The following is a 16004-nucleotide window of genomic DNA, read 5'->3' as shown; positions in this document are numbered from 1 at the left end:
CAATAGTGCCTCCATCTTGGTACTCCCCCTCCATTGTAAAAAATATTTTGGAAGCTATAGAAATATATTTATTAATTTCTACATTTAATTTAAAAAAATTTTTTAACCAGGCAAGTCAGTTAAGAACAAATTCGTATTTACAATGATGGCCTTACCAGGGAAGAGTGGGTTAACTGCCTTGTTCAGGGGTAGAACAACATATTTTTACCTTGTCAGCTCAGGGATTTGATCCAGCAACCATTTTGGTTACTGGCCCACCGTGATAACCACTAGGCTACCTGCCGCCCCAGTTACAGACACCTTAATGCATACTTTTAAATGATATTTAGTCAGCTAAACATAAAAATGAAAGTATTATTTATTTTGAGATTACTAATGTTGATGTCGCCACTACAATAAAGTTAATACTTGTACATGTAATTTTGTCCTTGAAACATTGCATTTAAATACTGTAGAATTCCATTCATTCCTATGGAGGACTGCTTCTACTGGGGAGTGCCAATATGGCCGACAGGTGGCTTCAAAGCCTCTCAATGGCCAATGCATAGCATCAGCAATCCATAGTTTATATAAATCATTGGTACAACCCAGATGTTTTGACACATTTTTCTATAGTATAAACATGTCGTCAGAGCACCTGCATGGACACTAAAATGAATGCTATACAGCCAGATTGCGGATTCTGGTCAAGTATAGTCTCTGGGGGTAGAGAGAGATCATGAGCAGTTTTATTGTGGATGTTGTGATTGTGTCCAGAGAATAAATGATGAGTTCAAGAAGACTAGAATGTGGTCCTGACAGACAATGAACTCGACTGTTAGCAGAACAAGTATGTTCGCATGGAAAGATGGAGCCAGTTTTGGTATTGCTTGCAGAGATGAGATAACGTGTGCTTTAGCCTACATGTTGGCGATGATAGCAGCTTTTTCCAGTTTATTGTGGCACATATTGATTGACACCCTTATTTGAGTGGCTCCAATATGACCATGTGACTGATAGAAAGTTCTTACACAATATACAAAGGAAAGTCCCTCTTTGATGAGGCACATCATAACACTTGTCCTGGCTATAATCATGTCTGTTCATTCTGGGTCGCCTGTGCTGGTTTCCAATTATGATATTTCATGATGTCTGTACTTTCCATTCCTGTTTCGGAGAACAGAGAAAATGAAAAGATCATGGTGTAGCGTTGCCTACACAGGAGGGTCTCACCATCCCGTTCATACCACAGTGACTAGACTAATCATGTAGTCATTCCCATAGAAAAGTCCTGCCATTTGCTTGTGGTGTTATATACAGTACTTTTGGAGCCATGTATTTGACTTGAGACCGTTTTTAGTTGCATAATCAGTCCGTTGGTAATTGCATAATCTGCTTATTAGTAGTAATAATTTGTTATTGGTTAGGATGTTGGAGCCGGAGACAAAGGGAAGTGGGACAAAGGGAAGTGCAGAAAGTGTCTATGTCCACATATGTTATTGTTGTATATTCATATTTCTAAGAAAGTAGGTAAAGAGCCACAGCTGACTCTCAGTTCCTGGTAAGGTCAGGCGAGATTCTGTGGAACTAGGGCAGTGAGAGACGTGGAGTTTAACATTGAGGTGAGGAGAAATTTGAAGAGAGAAGAAACCTCTGGGAGGGGGGCTCGAGGGGCCCAACCCAACAATACTCCAACTGTAGTCTTATCGCACACACATGTACACATCCCTGCTCATGAAGGTTCTGGAACACCAATAGGAGGAACATACTTAGTTATTGCACAGCAACACCGATTGTTTATCCTCGATAGACGAGGAGGTGACTCCTAATCAGAAGGCATAAATATATGCTTATGTAAATTGTGTGCTATGCAGCTGCAGCATTCAGTTTGGATGGAATAAATCTAGTCTGAGCTTCCTTTGGTGTCCAACTGGATTTGTACCAGAACTTAGAATCTAACACATGTATGGCCCATATCCAAAGTCATTTTTTTAAACAAAATTTCAGAAAATACAATTCTCAGTGCATGATCCTGTACCATCTTGGCATTCCAAAAATATATTAAGACAACAAATTCAAACCATATTTAGGTAACAACTTGTGTTTTTCTGAGACCAAGGTTTCCAATTAGGTCATACTGATGTTTAGGTGTTATCACTCTAGGTTTTCTGCCTTGCTTAGCGCAAAATATTTGCTTTTTTTCTCAAGTCGTAAATGTTTTTCCATCAATGTAATGGCTACAAGATGTTAATGCTTTCATAGGGTGTCTCTATGCTAACCACTGTCTCCCAAGAGGATTCTGGGACAGGCTTGAGTTGGCGGTTGCTTCTCAAGGCCTGGCATTCAGTTACAGACCAAGCTACACAGAGATGTTTAAACAGGCAGTCAAAACGTAATTCTAGTCCCCTTCCCACCACTAGTCCCGATCCCTTTTCCACAGTAAAACTTCTAGAATTAAATAATGATGTATAGACGACTATGCGTGCAGCAATGCACACAGTCATGCCTTGAAAGCATGTTTGTACACTCAACCATTGGAGCCTCTAAAAATGCGTTCAATATGATCTAATGTTCACAACAAGGCAGCTGGTCTGTGAGGACATGTTCCTGTATTATTTCAAGTGATCTGCAAATCTTACTATGTTACTTACTTGCAATGTTACTTATTTACGTTTAATAACTTATTTTCAGGACCTTGCTGCTCCTAAATGTGCCTTTGCTTTTTCTGTGACTCCTGATAGCAAAGGGAGAGATGTTCCTGTCTAAGCAGGTCACATCATGGATTCAGGACGACCGGTGCCAACAGTCTGGATTCAGTTAAACACCATATGATCTTCTGTAGTCTTTACAGCTGCCTCAAAGTCTATCATTCTCCCCTAACAAACTGCACACACACAACTGTAGCACATGTGTCAGACAGCCACAGGGCCCTCTACACAGACCCCAGACTGTTCCACCATCAATACACCACACCTCTTGTTTGTCTGAGGCCCTGTCGTGGCTCCAAAGTTCTGGGCAGTGGGATCGACTTTCCAAATTAAAATATTGATTAGATATGGGAGATGCAAAATCCAGATTTTGGGGTGTTTGATCTATTCGATATGAACAAATTAGAAAATGAATAAAATAACGAGGGTAAATAATTATTCTGATGTCTTAGCACTTTTACTAATATATTGATTTGACAATAACTAAAGTGAAGGAATATAAAAAGTTCAAATATAAAGAATACTGCATTGTATAATAACATTTCTCAAGATCAAAAACATCCACCCAAGGGAAAAGATTCCATCGTTAATTTGATTTGGTGCTAAACACAATGAAACATATGTCCAATCAATTGTTTCAAGCATCACAACATGTGCGTCATTGTTTTTCCAGAATTGAGAAACATCCAGACTGGCTGTGCTAATTTGAAGCCTTTGGTGGCATCACTGCAACCTTTGGAGCTGTAGTCTGTATTTTTGAGTCTACATTACCTTCCTTGCTCTTTTTCCGAGGAGGCTTTTTCATTGGGGTCTTATTTTTGGGCTCTCCCTTATCTGAGCTGCTTTCAGAGTTGTTAGAGTCTTGTTTCTCTTGGTATTTGGCTTCTTTAGATGGACTATCTGGCAGAGGCTTCTGTGAGCTGTCGGATGTGGGAAGCAAATCCTTTCCAGCTCCAGGCTGGGTGCCCGAGGTCTTTTGGGGCGGGGTGGGCTTCTTTCTCTGGGCCTGGAGGTGAGACAGGCTCTCTTCACAGCTGCCGGCCTCGCTCCTGTTCAGGCTCTGAGTCTTCTCCTTCAGCTGAGCAGTTAAGAGAGAGGCTACCTCAGAGTGTATGTTCGGTTGGTTAACCTCCCTGTTTAGGGATAAGCTGGGCCTCTTCTCTGGGGACTCTTTGGGGATTGCAGCTTTCCGGTCAACACGGAAATTGCCCATTTTCCTCAGGACACTCTGCACTGCCCCATTGATGTGCTCTATCTGCAACAGACTTGGTCTGCTTTTATTAGGCTTCTTCTCACCAAGGGAGCTGGCCTCATCTGTACCTGCAGACTCTGGGGCGTTGGGAGCTCGCTGCTTGCTGGCTTTCTTTCTGGAACAAATGTTATCCTCAGCCACAGTCTCTTCCTGACTTATCTGATTCTGATTTGGCCCAGGAGATGCATGGATCCATGAGAGCTTGGGCTTGGTGGAGGGGTCTGGTGGCTGTGGTTTAATCCTCTCAGCAGCTATAGGTGTTCCATTATATTTGACATTGTTTGACCCGCCATTGTTCTCTGGCTCCTTGCTGGACTGCTGTGCTGGCTGAGGGGCAGAGACCCTGAGGCAGAGGGTGCTGGTGGCTGACTCTGTGCCACTGCAGGAGCCCTCACTCTCTGATGACTTCTGGAGTGGCAGCTCACTGGTGTTAACTGAAGCCTGCTCAGTCATATCTCTGTCCTCCGGCAATGTGTCTACCTCAGAGACATCATCATCAGCTAGGACTGTAGTCTCTGTTGTGTTGATTCTGGCCCCTTTCTTTTTGTTTTCTTCTCAGAGGGTGAGAGAGAGGGCGAGAGAAGTTCAAACGTAAATTTTTATTCAATTAAATAAAAGATCATCCGAATCCGACTCCCCTTCAGCTTTAAAGATGTTAAGGAAATAAACACAAATGCTTTAGGAATGTTTTAAGTACTGGATTACCTACTATTAACATTTTCCTGTTCATGCTTACTTTAGAAGCAATGGCTTTAATTGGATGATACTGCAGCAGATTAGGCAGTGTATTTAGGGCAGATCAGTGAAATTATGATCTATCAAGAACTGTAGTTTACACATCACCCTCTGGATCTTACACCGGAAATGACTATGCAGCAGTTGTTTTGACAAGAATCTAGTCATTGCAGAAAATCAGTGAATCATACAAAAACAAAACGTTGTGTGCAGCCAACGACTCATCACCTCATAATGTTCTGTCATTCCAAAATGATCTCTTGTATTTGGAATGACATTCCCATCATTATCGGAGCTCAATGTGAAAAATGTAACCTTCCTTCACATATTTTGTACAATAATTTGCCTTAACGAATTCCCATCACCTGCAGAAATGAAGGTTCTAGGATAGACAGGTGTCACTGTCACAGAGAGAACAGACAGAGGGGTTTTAATGCAGCCTTATCATGCAGGAGTGACAGGGAAGATTTAGTCTGGGATACCCACCGTCAGGCACAGCATAGACATGTCCGTCCTCTGTGGTCTCTACGGAAGAGAAGGACGCTCTGGATGACCCGGAGGCGGTGGGTTGCTCCACTGCAGAGGGGGGCTCAATGAAACTACAGTTGAAAGTATTCTCAGGGTCATGGTGGGACACTGTGAAGAACAGAAACCGAGCAAACACTTAGCCTCTTAACAGTTAGAGCCTACAGTCGCTAAAGCTTTGAACTTATTTGTTAACAACAATAATCCTTCACTACATTTTGTCCCTTCAAAGAAATTGTGTTACACATGGGACCTTATATTTCCCCCTGACTTCCTGTGTCATACATCAGTCCACCCAGCCCAAACATCCCCCCTTCTAGCCCCTCTGCCCCTGTTCTCTTAGAGAGAAATTGCAGGTTAAGATCATTTTTGACACTTCCTGTCGGTGGTCTAGAGGGGCCCTCGATGGAATGTAGAGAAATGGGGAGGGTGAAGAGGGGGCAAGCAGGACGCTGTTTAAGTATGGTTTTAAATAGACGCTGAGTTCACTGTCACAGACATTCAGAGAGCAGGCAAAGCAAAAAACCAAGGAGAGGGGATGCTACTTTGATTTAGGAGAGAACTATCTTTGGGTATTGGACTGGTTTATCGTCAATCATGAGAACCCAGTGAAAACGTATGTTAACATTCATTGAGTTTGTGCAGGTAGGACCTACCAACAACGTTGGGTAGCTTCTGCCGTCTCAGTGGGATATGAGGAAGTTTAGAGCTGATTCGTGTGAACCCTCCACATAGTCTTCTTTTGGACCTTTTCTCAGGGCTAAATGCAATCAACAGAGAAACCAAAGAAGATGTGAAGTATAAATTTAACTACAGCTAATGTGACAATATATTTATTGTGCCCCAATACAAACAACAATCATTCTTACTCGTTCTGTTTGCAGACGCAGCAGCAACACAGCAAGGAGAGGAGCAGGAGACAGGTGACCAGCACCCCTGCTGCCATCACACCCATCCTCTGGTTAGGCTCTGTTCAAAGAGCAGAGGTCATACATCTGTCCCACTTGCCACAGAATAGACTCCTTTTAAAAAGAAATACAGTGGGGCAAAAAAGTATTTAGTCAGCCAACAACTGTGCAAGTTCTCCCACTTAAAAAGATGAGAGGCCTGTAATTTTCATCATAGGTACACTTCAACTATGACAGACAAAATGAGAAAAAACAATCCAGAAAATCACATTGTAGGATTTTTAATGAATTTATTTGCAAATTATGGTGGAAAATAAGTATTTGGTCAATAACAAAAGTTTATCTCAATACTTTGTTATATACCCTTTGTTGGCAATGACAAAGGTCAAACAAGTCTTCACAAGGTTTTCACATACTGTTGCTGGTATTTTGGCCCATTCCTCCATGCAGATCTCCTCTAGAGCAGTGATGTTTTGAGGCTGTTGCTGGGCAACATGGACTTTCAACTCGCTCCAAAGATTTTCTATGGGGTTGAGATCTGGAGACTGGCTAGGCCACTCCAGGACCTTGAAATGCTTCTTACGAAGCCACTCCTTCGTTGCCAGGGCGGTGTGTTTGGGATCATTTCTTTTCTTACCAAGATGGCATAGCAGTTCAGACGTCATTTGTCCTCGTCTTGTCGTGTCCCGTATATATATATATATATATATATATATATATTTACAACTTTTTTTCATACATTTTTTTATTTAAATTTTCCATAAACTCATCCTCAAAACACTCTCCTACAACCCGCCTCACCAATTTATATTTATAAAAAAGTATAAAAAAGTATTATTTACCTCAAGTCTGAAATCATCCAAGAAGCTAGCCAGAAACTAGCCAGAAGCTAGCCAGAAACTAGCCAGAAGCTAGCCAGAAACTAGCCAGAAGCTAGCCAGGAGCTAGCCAGAAGCTAGCCAGGAGCTAATCCATAAGCTAATCACAAGCTGGGTCAGGAGCTGCCGGAAACTGGCCAGAAGCTAGCCAGGAGCTAGCCAGAAGCTAGCCAGAAGCTTTTTTGACCAAAAAGTTCTATTTTGGTTTCATCTGACCATATGACATTCTCCCAATCTTCTTCTGGATCATCCAAATGCTCTCTAGCAAACTTCAGACGGGCCTGGACATGTACTGGCTTAAGCAGGGGGACACGTCTGGCACTGCAGGATTTGAGTCCCTTGCGGCCCTTGCGGCCCTTGCGGCGTAGTGTAGTCCCTTGCGGCGTAGTTACTGATGGTAGGCTTTGTTACTTTGGTCCCAGCTCTCTGCAGGTCATTCACTAGGTCCCCCCATGTGGTTCTGAGATTTTTACTCACCGTTCTTGTGATCATTTTGACCCCACGGGGTGAGATCTTGCGCGGAGCCCCAGATCGAGGGAGATTATCAGTGGTCTTGTCTGTCTTCCATTTCCTAATAATTGCTCCCACAGTTGATTTCTTCAAACCAAGCTGCTTACCTCTTGCAGATTCAGTCTTCCCAGACTGGTGCAGGTCTACAATTTTGTTTCTGGTGTCCTTTGACAGCTCTTTGGTCTTGGCCATAGTGGAGTTTGGAGTGTGACTGTTTGAGGTTGTGGACAAGTGTCTTTTATACTGATAACAAGTTCAAACAGGTGACATTAATGCAGGTAACGAGTGGAGGACAGAGGAGCCTCTTAAAGAAGAAGTTACAGGTCTGTGAGAGCCAGAAATCTTGCTTGTTTGTAGGTGACCAAATACTTATTTTCCACCATAATATGCAAATAAATTCATTAAAATCCTACAATGTGATTTTCTGGATTTTTTTCTTCTCATTTTGTCTGTCATAGTTGAAGTGTACCTATGATGAAAATTACAGGCCTCTCTCATCTTTTTAAGTGGGAGAACTTGCACAATTGGTGGCTGACTAAATACTTTTTTGCCCCACTGTATCTGTCATGTGTGTTTTTATGGCGGATACATATGTTACCAATAAGCTCTCTGGAAAAATAATACATGACACTTTTTTCCCTCGTCACATTAGACAAGTCTGTTTTAAGGAAAGGTTCTTACGTAGGTTGCATGCTCCAGTCACTATGTTGCAGTTGTTGTCATGGCAGGAACAGGTCTGGGTACAGTTAAGCCCATACTGACCCGCTGAACAGCTCACATTACAGCTGCATAGGAAAGAGTGTGAAATTTCATTGATGAAATTTTCAAAATTGGTCTTGACACCATCCATATTACTTTCTCTATTTGTTACATTCAATTAGTTTTATTTTTAAATATTTGCATGTAAAATGCTTTGCACTCACTAGGCACCAGAGAAGCCAGGATTACAGAGACAATTTCCTGTGGCGAAGTGACACATCCCATTGAAGCAGCTGTTGCAGTCATTGACACAGTTCTCTCCATAGGTTCCATTTGGGCACTTGACCTCACATCTGTGAAGACAAATGGTTGAAGATCACGCACAAACTCAGACGGGATGTAATTGCCTTTCTTATCTACATTTGAATAGAGATGACGAATGTGATCGGAAGCTCATAATCGTATTCCTACCGATCACCCATCCAACCAGGGTTGCAGTGGGGGCATTTTCCGTCGATGCGGTTGCAGAAGTGTCCGTCTTTACAGGATGAGCAAACGTCCTTGCAGTTTTCACCAAAGAACCCAGGAGCACACATCTGGTCACACCTGGTGCCATTCCAACCGCTTTCACATGCGATGCAATGTCCCTCTGCCACCTTGCAGGGCTGCTGGCCTTTGCAGTGACCACACCTGGAAGAGCAGTAAGACCAAGTCCTGAGTAATATTGTAACAAAAGATGAATAGCATGGACTAACTAAATTCATTACAGTAATATTCATGCTGGAATAGGGTTTCCAAATGGTTGGTTCCCTCTTCCAGAGCCTTTCAGCCAAGGCTAGTTCCCTTGTGGTTAGAAACTGGCTTGTGACTAGAGGTCTTATTGCCAACAGCTTCAGGTGGCCAAACACTTTAGGTGTTTCACAGCTCAAAACAGTTTGTAAACCACATTACATTTGCCAGCTTCACCACATGGTTACCCCAATGGGCACCGTACAGCAGACTGAACGAGCAAAGAGCAAAGACATGCATGTCTTATCCAGCTAAATAACCTCTGGCTACCAGAGTGGTTTCAAGTAAGTCAGCTTTGTCTAACACAGCTGTCACACACCTGTTTCTGCAATTTTGTCCGTAGAATCCAGCTGGACACGTCTCCCTGCAGAACTTCCCTCTGAATCCTGGCTTGCAGGTGCACGTTCCATCCGCCGGGTTACAGCGTCCTTGGAGACACTGGCACTTGTGCTCGCAGTGAGTACCCCACAGATGCTCTCGACACTTGCAGCGACCGGTGAGCTGGTCACACGGAGAGGCATTGCAGGCACACTTGGCACCGCAGTACCTCCCATACCAGCCAGGATGGCAGTTGCACTGGCCAGTTCCCACATCACACATAGAGTTTACTCTGCAGTAACAGTTGTTAGAGCACTGAGGGCCCCAATAGCCTGTGTAGCACATACAAGCGCCTGTCTCCTGGTTGCATTGGCCCTGCTGGCAGTCGCAGGCTCGCTCACAGTTTGGCCCCCAGCGATTAGGGTTACAGGTGCAGGCCCCAGTGACATCATCGCACCTCCCGTTGGGATGGCAATCACACTTACCCTTGCAGTCAGGCCCCCAGAACTTAAACGGACATTCTACAGAACGGATGTAAGGGAAATATGTATAGACAAAGAGATCATTTGTACACTAAGTTCTCTGGACGTAGACTACTTAGTTCTGAGAAGTAGGCTACCTGGACTGGCTGTATGTGAAAATGACTGCAGTGTTAACAAACTTACACTACCTTTCAAAGGAATTTATGCTTGAAATAAATGGCAAAATTACAATCTGCAATTGCTACTTCCATTTTACCTTATGTATAAATTAATTATATGTACCCATTGATTCTTGAAGAATATAACTTACTAAGGCCTCATGAGCTTAGTTTATTAACTGTCGTACCCCATCAGAACCCCAAATATACGCTTGTTTTACTCCAATGTTTGTAAACAAAGTAAATGTTAACAAACATTTTATAGCCTCAACATGGTTAAAACTATAATTTTGATATCATGGATGGTCAGTACCTGCTTCCATAGCTATGTCTATACAGTTGAGCTTTTATTGAAACAGGGACAGGGAGGACACTTTGTTATTGTTTCAACTGCTGATTGCTGCTTTAGGGATTGCTGTGAGGAAGGAACAGGGAACTAACTTACTCATATCACAAGTGGCTCCAAAATAACCATGACGACAGCGGCATTCGTGGGGTCGCACACAAACTTCATTTTCTTTACAGGTGAAGTTACCCTCACAAATTGCTGAAGAAAAACCATTGGGCAAGTTAGTTCAAAATAAATAATTATGCTTTTAGAAATGAAGAGGAAAAATGGTTTGGGAGTCTTCTCCCAATGAAGTGGTTCAGGTTTGTTGAATGGGATAATACAGGCTTTCAAGTACTCACGTATTAAGCACTCATCTCCTTGCTGTGCCCAGCCACTACAACATTGGAACCTGTCAGATCTGGGAGAAAAATAACATTAGTTCATCTGGAAATCATCTGTATTTGATTTATAGAAACTAACGTAATTGAACTCTTTCCATCCAAACTAATGTTATGATCACATTTCAGCCATGACAAATAGACGAAGACATTTACATACTGAACATTATCCTAATCACATTCAGATGCAAATCTGTCACAGCATTGAAAATGCAGGGAATTACTGGCACAAAGACTCAATGTAGCAGTAGACTAAATGAGCAGAGATCCGAGGAAGATTATCTGTGAATAGAAGAGGGCTTGGGTATTCAGAAAATCTCAAACTTTAACATATCTAAAACAATTTAATGCATGTTTATCTACCTTCACTGACATGAATCAGGCTACTGTAATAGTTTTGTCCATCAATTTAAAGCATAAAACCTATTTAAATCAGCCTCACAATGACTTACTCAGTTTTGCATACATTTCTGCCGCTGGGATTTAGTTCTTGGCTGTAAGTCCAACAACAGAAGACACTTAGAAGCACAATGACTAAGACATATCTTGTTTCCATGTTGTTATGAACAGCATCCCTCCAAGGGCTTTCCAGTGGAAATATGTCAGTCTTTTTTCCAAAAAGGAAATCAACTCTTTTCTTGTGTTGTCCAAAAAGTTACCCATCCAGAGGGTGGCGGTATACAGTAGTAAATGAAGTAGCCTACCGGTAGGCTGTTACCCTAAAGTCGGTACTTGAATGACAATTTGCAAATTCGGTATGAAGAGGTTGTAATTCTCCCTGGGACCTCCCCACAGAACCAACCCCACCACAGACTGAAAAAAAACTCCCCACCCCCAGTAAAACAGACTACCCTAAGAAAACATTACCAGTTACAGAGCAGACCGAGCACTTAGCCAATGGCTCCCTCTGTTGTTGACAATAGGAAGCTGTACATCCTCACAGTACACACACACTCTCTCTCTACAGATGGACTATCCAAGTCAAGGGTTACCGAACAATTTGAGAGTGAGAGAACTTGACACAAAGGACATGTTTCTGTTCTGTTGCATATGCTTTATGTATTTTCTGTGTCTAGCAGCGTCCTCAGAGCATGCGCAGACCAGCTGGCTGGTGTGTTTACGGACATAATCAATCAATCCCTATCCCAGTCTGCTGTTCCCACATGCTTCAAGAGAGCCACCATTGTTCCTGTTCCCAAGAAAGCTAAGGTAACTGAGCTAAACGACTATCGCCCCATAGCACTCACTTCCGTCATCATGAAGTGCTTTGAGAGACTAGTCAAGGATCATATCACCTCCACCCTACCTGACACCCTAGACCCACTCCAATTTGCTTACCGCCCCAATAGGTCCACAGACAATGCAATCACAATCTCACTACACACTGCCCTAACCCATCCGGACAAGAGGAATACCTACAGTATGTAAGAATTCTGTTCATCGACTACAGCTCAGCATTTAAGACCATAGTGCCCTACAAACTCGTCATTAAGCTCAAGACCCTGGGTCTCGGTCCTGGACTTTCTGAAGGGCCGCCCCCAGGTGGTGAGGGTAGGAAACAACATCTCCACCCCGCTGATCCTCAACACTGGGACCCCACAAGGGTGCGTTCTCAGCCCTCTCCTGTACTCCCTGTTCACCCATGACTGCGTGGCCATGCAGGCCTCCAACTCAATCATCAAGTTTCCAGACGACACTATAGTGGTAGGCTTGTTTACCAACAATGACGAGACAGCCTACAGGGAGGAGTTGAGGGCCCCCGGAGTGTTGTGTCAAGAAAACAACCTCACACTCATTGTCAACAAAATAAAGGAGATGATTGTGGACTTCAGGAAACAGCAGAGGGAGCAGCCCCCTGTCCATATCGAAGGGACAGTAGTAGAGAAGGTGGAAAGTTTTAAGTTCCTCGGTGTACACATCATTGACAAACTGAAATGGTCCACCCACACAGACAGCGTGGTGAAGAAGACGCAACAGCGCCTCCTCAAACTCTGGAGGCTGGAGAAATTTGGCTTATCACCAAAAACACTCACAAACTTTTACAGATGCACAATCGAGAGCATCCTGTCGAGCTGTATCACCGCCTGGTACGGCAACTGCTCCTCCCACAACCGCAAGGCTCTCCAGAGGGTAGTGAGGTCTGCACAATGCATCACAGGGGGCAAACTACCAGCCCTCCAATACACCTACACCACCCATTGTCACAGGAATGTCAAAAATATCATCAAGGACAACAACCACCCGAGCCACTGCCTGTTCACCCCGCTATCATCCAGAAGGCGAAGTCAGTACAGGTGCATCAAATCTGGGACCGAGAGACTGAAAGACAGCTTCTATCTCAAGGCCATCAGACTGTTAAACAGCCATCACTAACATTGAGTGGCTGCTGCCAACATACTGACTCAAATCTTTAGCCACTTTAATAATACAAAATTGGATGTAAGAAATGTATCACTAGTCATTTTAAACAATGCCACTTTATATAATGTTTACATACCCTACATTACTCATCTCATATGTATATACTGTACTCTATACCATCTACTGCATCCTGCCTATGCCGTTCGGCCATCAGTCAACCATATATTTATATGTACATATTCTTATTCCTTCCTCTACCCTTGTGTGTGTTTAAGGTAGTTGTTGTGAAATTGTTTGATTACTTGTTAGATACAGTGCCTTGCGAAAGTATTCGGCCCCCTTGAACTTTGCGACCTTTTGCCACATTTCAGGCTTCAAACATAAAGATATAAAACTGTATTTTTTTGTGAAGAATCAACAACAAGTGGGACACAATCATGAAGTGGAATGATATTTCAAACTTTTTTAACAAATCAAAAACTGAAAAATTGGGCGTGCAAAATTATTCAGCCCCTTTACTTTCAGTGCAGCAAACTCTCTCCAGAAGTTCAGTGAGGATCTCTGAATGATCCAATGTTGACCTAAATGACTAATGATGATAAATACAATCCACCTGTGTGTAATCAAGTCTCCGTATAAATGCACCTGCACTGTGATAGTCTCAGAGGTCCGTTAAAAGCGCAGAGAGCATCATGAAGAACAAGGAACACACCAGGCAGGTCCGAGATACTGTTGTGAAGAGGTTTAAAGCCGGATTTGGATACAAAAAGATTTCCCAAGCTTTAAACATCCCAAGGAGCACTGTGCAAGCAATAATATTGAAATGGAAGGAGTATCAGACCACTGCAAATCTACCAAGACCTGGCCGTCCCTCTAAACTTTCAGCTCATACAAGGAGAAGACTGATCAGAGATGCAGCCAAGAGGCCCATGATCACTCTGGATGAACTGCAGAGATCTACAGCTGAGGTGGGAGACTCTGTCCATAGGACAACAATCAGTTGTATATTGCACAAATCTGGCCTTTATGGAAGAGTGGCAAGAAGAAAGCCATTTCTTAAAGATATCCATAAAAAGTGTTGTTTAAAGTTTGCCACAAGCCACCTGGGAGACACACCAAACATGTGGAAGAAGGTGCTCTGGTCAGATGAAACCAAAATTGAACTTTTTGGCAACAATGCAAAACGTTATGTTTGGCGTAAAAGCAACACAGCTCATCACCCTGACCACACCATCCCCACTGTCAAACATGGTGGTGGCAGCATCATGGTTTGGGCCTGCTTTTCTTCAGCAGGGACAGGGAAGATGGTTAAAATTGATGGGAAGATGGATGGAGCCAAATACAGGACCATTCTGGAAGAGAACCTGATGGAGTCTGCAAAAGACCTGAGACTGGGACGGAGATTTGTCTTCCAACAAGACAATGATCCAAAACATAAAGCAAAATCTACAATGGAATGGTTCAAAAATAAACATATCCAGGTGTTAGAATGGCCAAGTCAAAGTCCAGACCTGAATCCAATCGAGAATCTGTGGAAAGAACTGAAAACTGCTGTTCACAAATGCTCTCCATCCAACCTCACTGAGCTCGAGCTGTTTTGCAAGGAGGAATGGGAAAAAATTTCAGTCTCTCGATGTGCAAAACTGATAGAGACATATACCCCAAGCGACTTACAGCTGTAATCACAGCAAAAGGTAGCGCTACAAAGTATTAACTTAAGGGGGGTGAATAATTTTGCACGCTCAATTTTTCAGTTTTTGATTTGTTAAAAAAGTTTGAAATATCCAATAAATGTCGTTCCACTTCATGATTGTGTCCCACTTGTTGTTGATTCTTCACAAAAAAATACAGTTTTATATCTTTATGTTTGAAGCCTGAAATGTGGCAAAAGGTCGCAAAGTTCAAGGGGGCCGAATACTTTCGCAAGGCACTGTATTACTGCATGGTTGGAACTAGAAGCACAAGCATTTCGCTACACTTGCATTAACATCTGCTAACCATGTGTATGTGACCAATAACATTTTATTTTATTTGATGTATGACAACTGGTTTGACATTTATTCAGGCCATGTATGCATATGTATTGACTTGGGGGAAGTGTTATCTTTTCAAACAGAAGCTGAATATAAAACCTTTATGACTGCATGGTTGTAAAATTCTGGCTCCCAGACGGTATTAAGGTGTAGGATAAGCTCATCGATTGCTGTATTCCCATGCAGAAGATGCCGCCAGGCAAACACACTAGCACACCTTAACAATAGGCTTACATTTTCCGCATTGACTGACCTCCATGTCTTAAAGTAATGATGGACTGTCATTTCACTTTGCTTGTTTGAGCTGTTCTTGCCATAATATGGACTTGGTCTTTCACCAAATAGGGCTATCTTCTGTAAACCAACCCTACCATGTCACAACACAACTGACTGGTTCAAATGCATTAAGAAGGAAAGCAATTCCACAAATTAACTTTTAACAAGGCACACCTGTTAATTTAAATGCATTCCAGGTGACTACCTCATGAAGCTGGTTGAGATACATTGAAAAATTATTTATTTCATCTTTATCTAACCAGGTAGGAAAGTTGAGAACAAGTTCTCATTTACAATTGCGACCTGGCCAAGATAAAAACAAAGCAGTTCGACACATACAACAACACAGAGTTACACATGGAGTAAAACAAACATACAGTCAATAATACAGTGGAAAAGTAAGTATATATACAATGTGAGCAAATGAGGTGAGATAAGGGAGGTAAAGGCAAAAAAAGGCCATGATGGAGAGGTAAATACAATATGGCAAGTACAACACTGGAATGATAGATTTGCTGTGGAAGAATGTGCAAGGTAGAAATAGAAATAATGGGGAGCAAAATAAATAAATAAATAAAAACAGTAGGGGATGGGGTAGTTGTTTGGGCTAAATTATAGATAGGCTATGTACAGGTGCAGTAATCTGTGAGCTGCTCTGACAGCT

General features: G+C 42.6%; 1 protein-coding gene across 1 annotated transcript; it reads right to left on the bottom strand.

Moving 5' to 3' along the window:
- Positions 1 to 343: 343 nt before the first annotated feature.
- Positions 344 to 11471, bottom strand: LOC135517817 (scavenger receptor class F member 2-like). Its single transcript, XM_064942440.1, has 11 exons — positions 11123 to 11471; positions 10632 to 10690; positions 10387 to 10488; positions 9303 to 9822; positions 8666 to 8884; positions 8419 to 8547; positions 8177 to 8280; positions 6069 to 6168; positions 5856 to 5959; positions 5161 to 5310; positions 344 to 4490 (listed from the first exon to the last, which is right to left on the bottom strand). The coding sequence occupies exons 1-11, from the start codon at positions 11224 to 11226 to the stop codon at positions 3388 to 3390; spliced, it is 2694 nt and encodes an 897-aa protein (XP_064798512.1). The 5' UTR covers positions 11227 to 11471; the 3' UTR covers positions 344 to 3387.
- Positions 11472 to 16004: the final 4533 nt, after the last annotated feature.

This window comes from Oncorhynchus masou, chromosome 28 (assembly GCF_036934945.1).
Source record: "Oncorhynchus masou masou isolate Uvic2021 chromosome 28, UVic_Omas_1.1, whole genome shotgun sequence".
Lineage (NCBI taxonomy): Eukaryota > Metazoa > Chordata > Actinopteri > Salmoniformes > Salmonidae > Oncorhynchus > Oncorhynchus masou.
The sequence above is the reverse complement of the archived record's forward strand: the minus strand, read 5'-3'. Positions and strand labels throughout refer to the sequence as shown.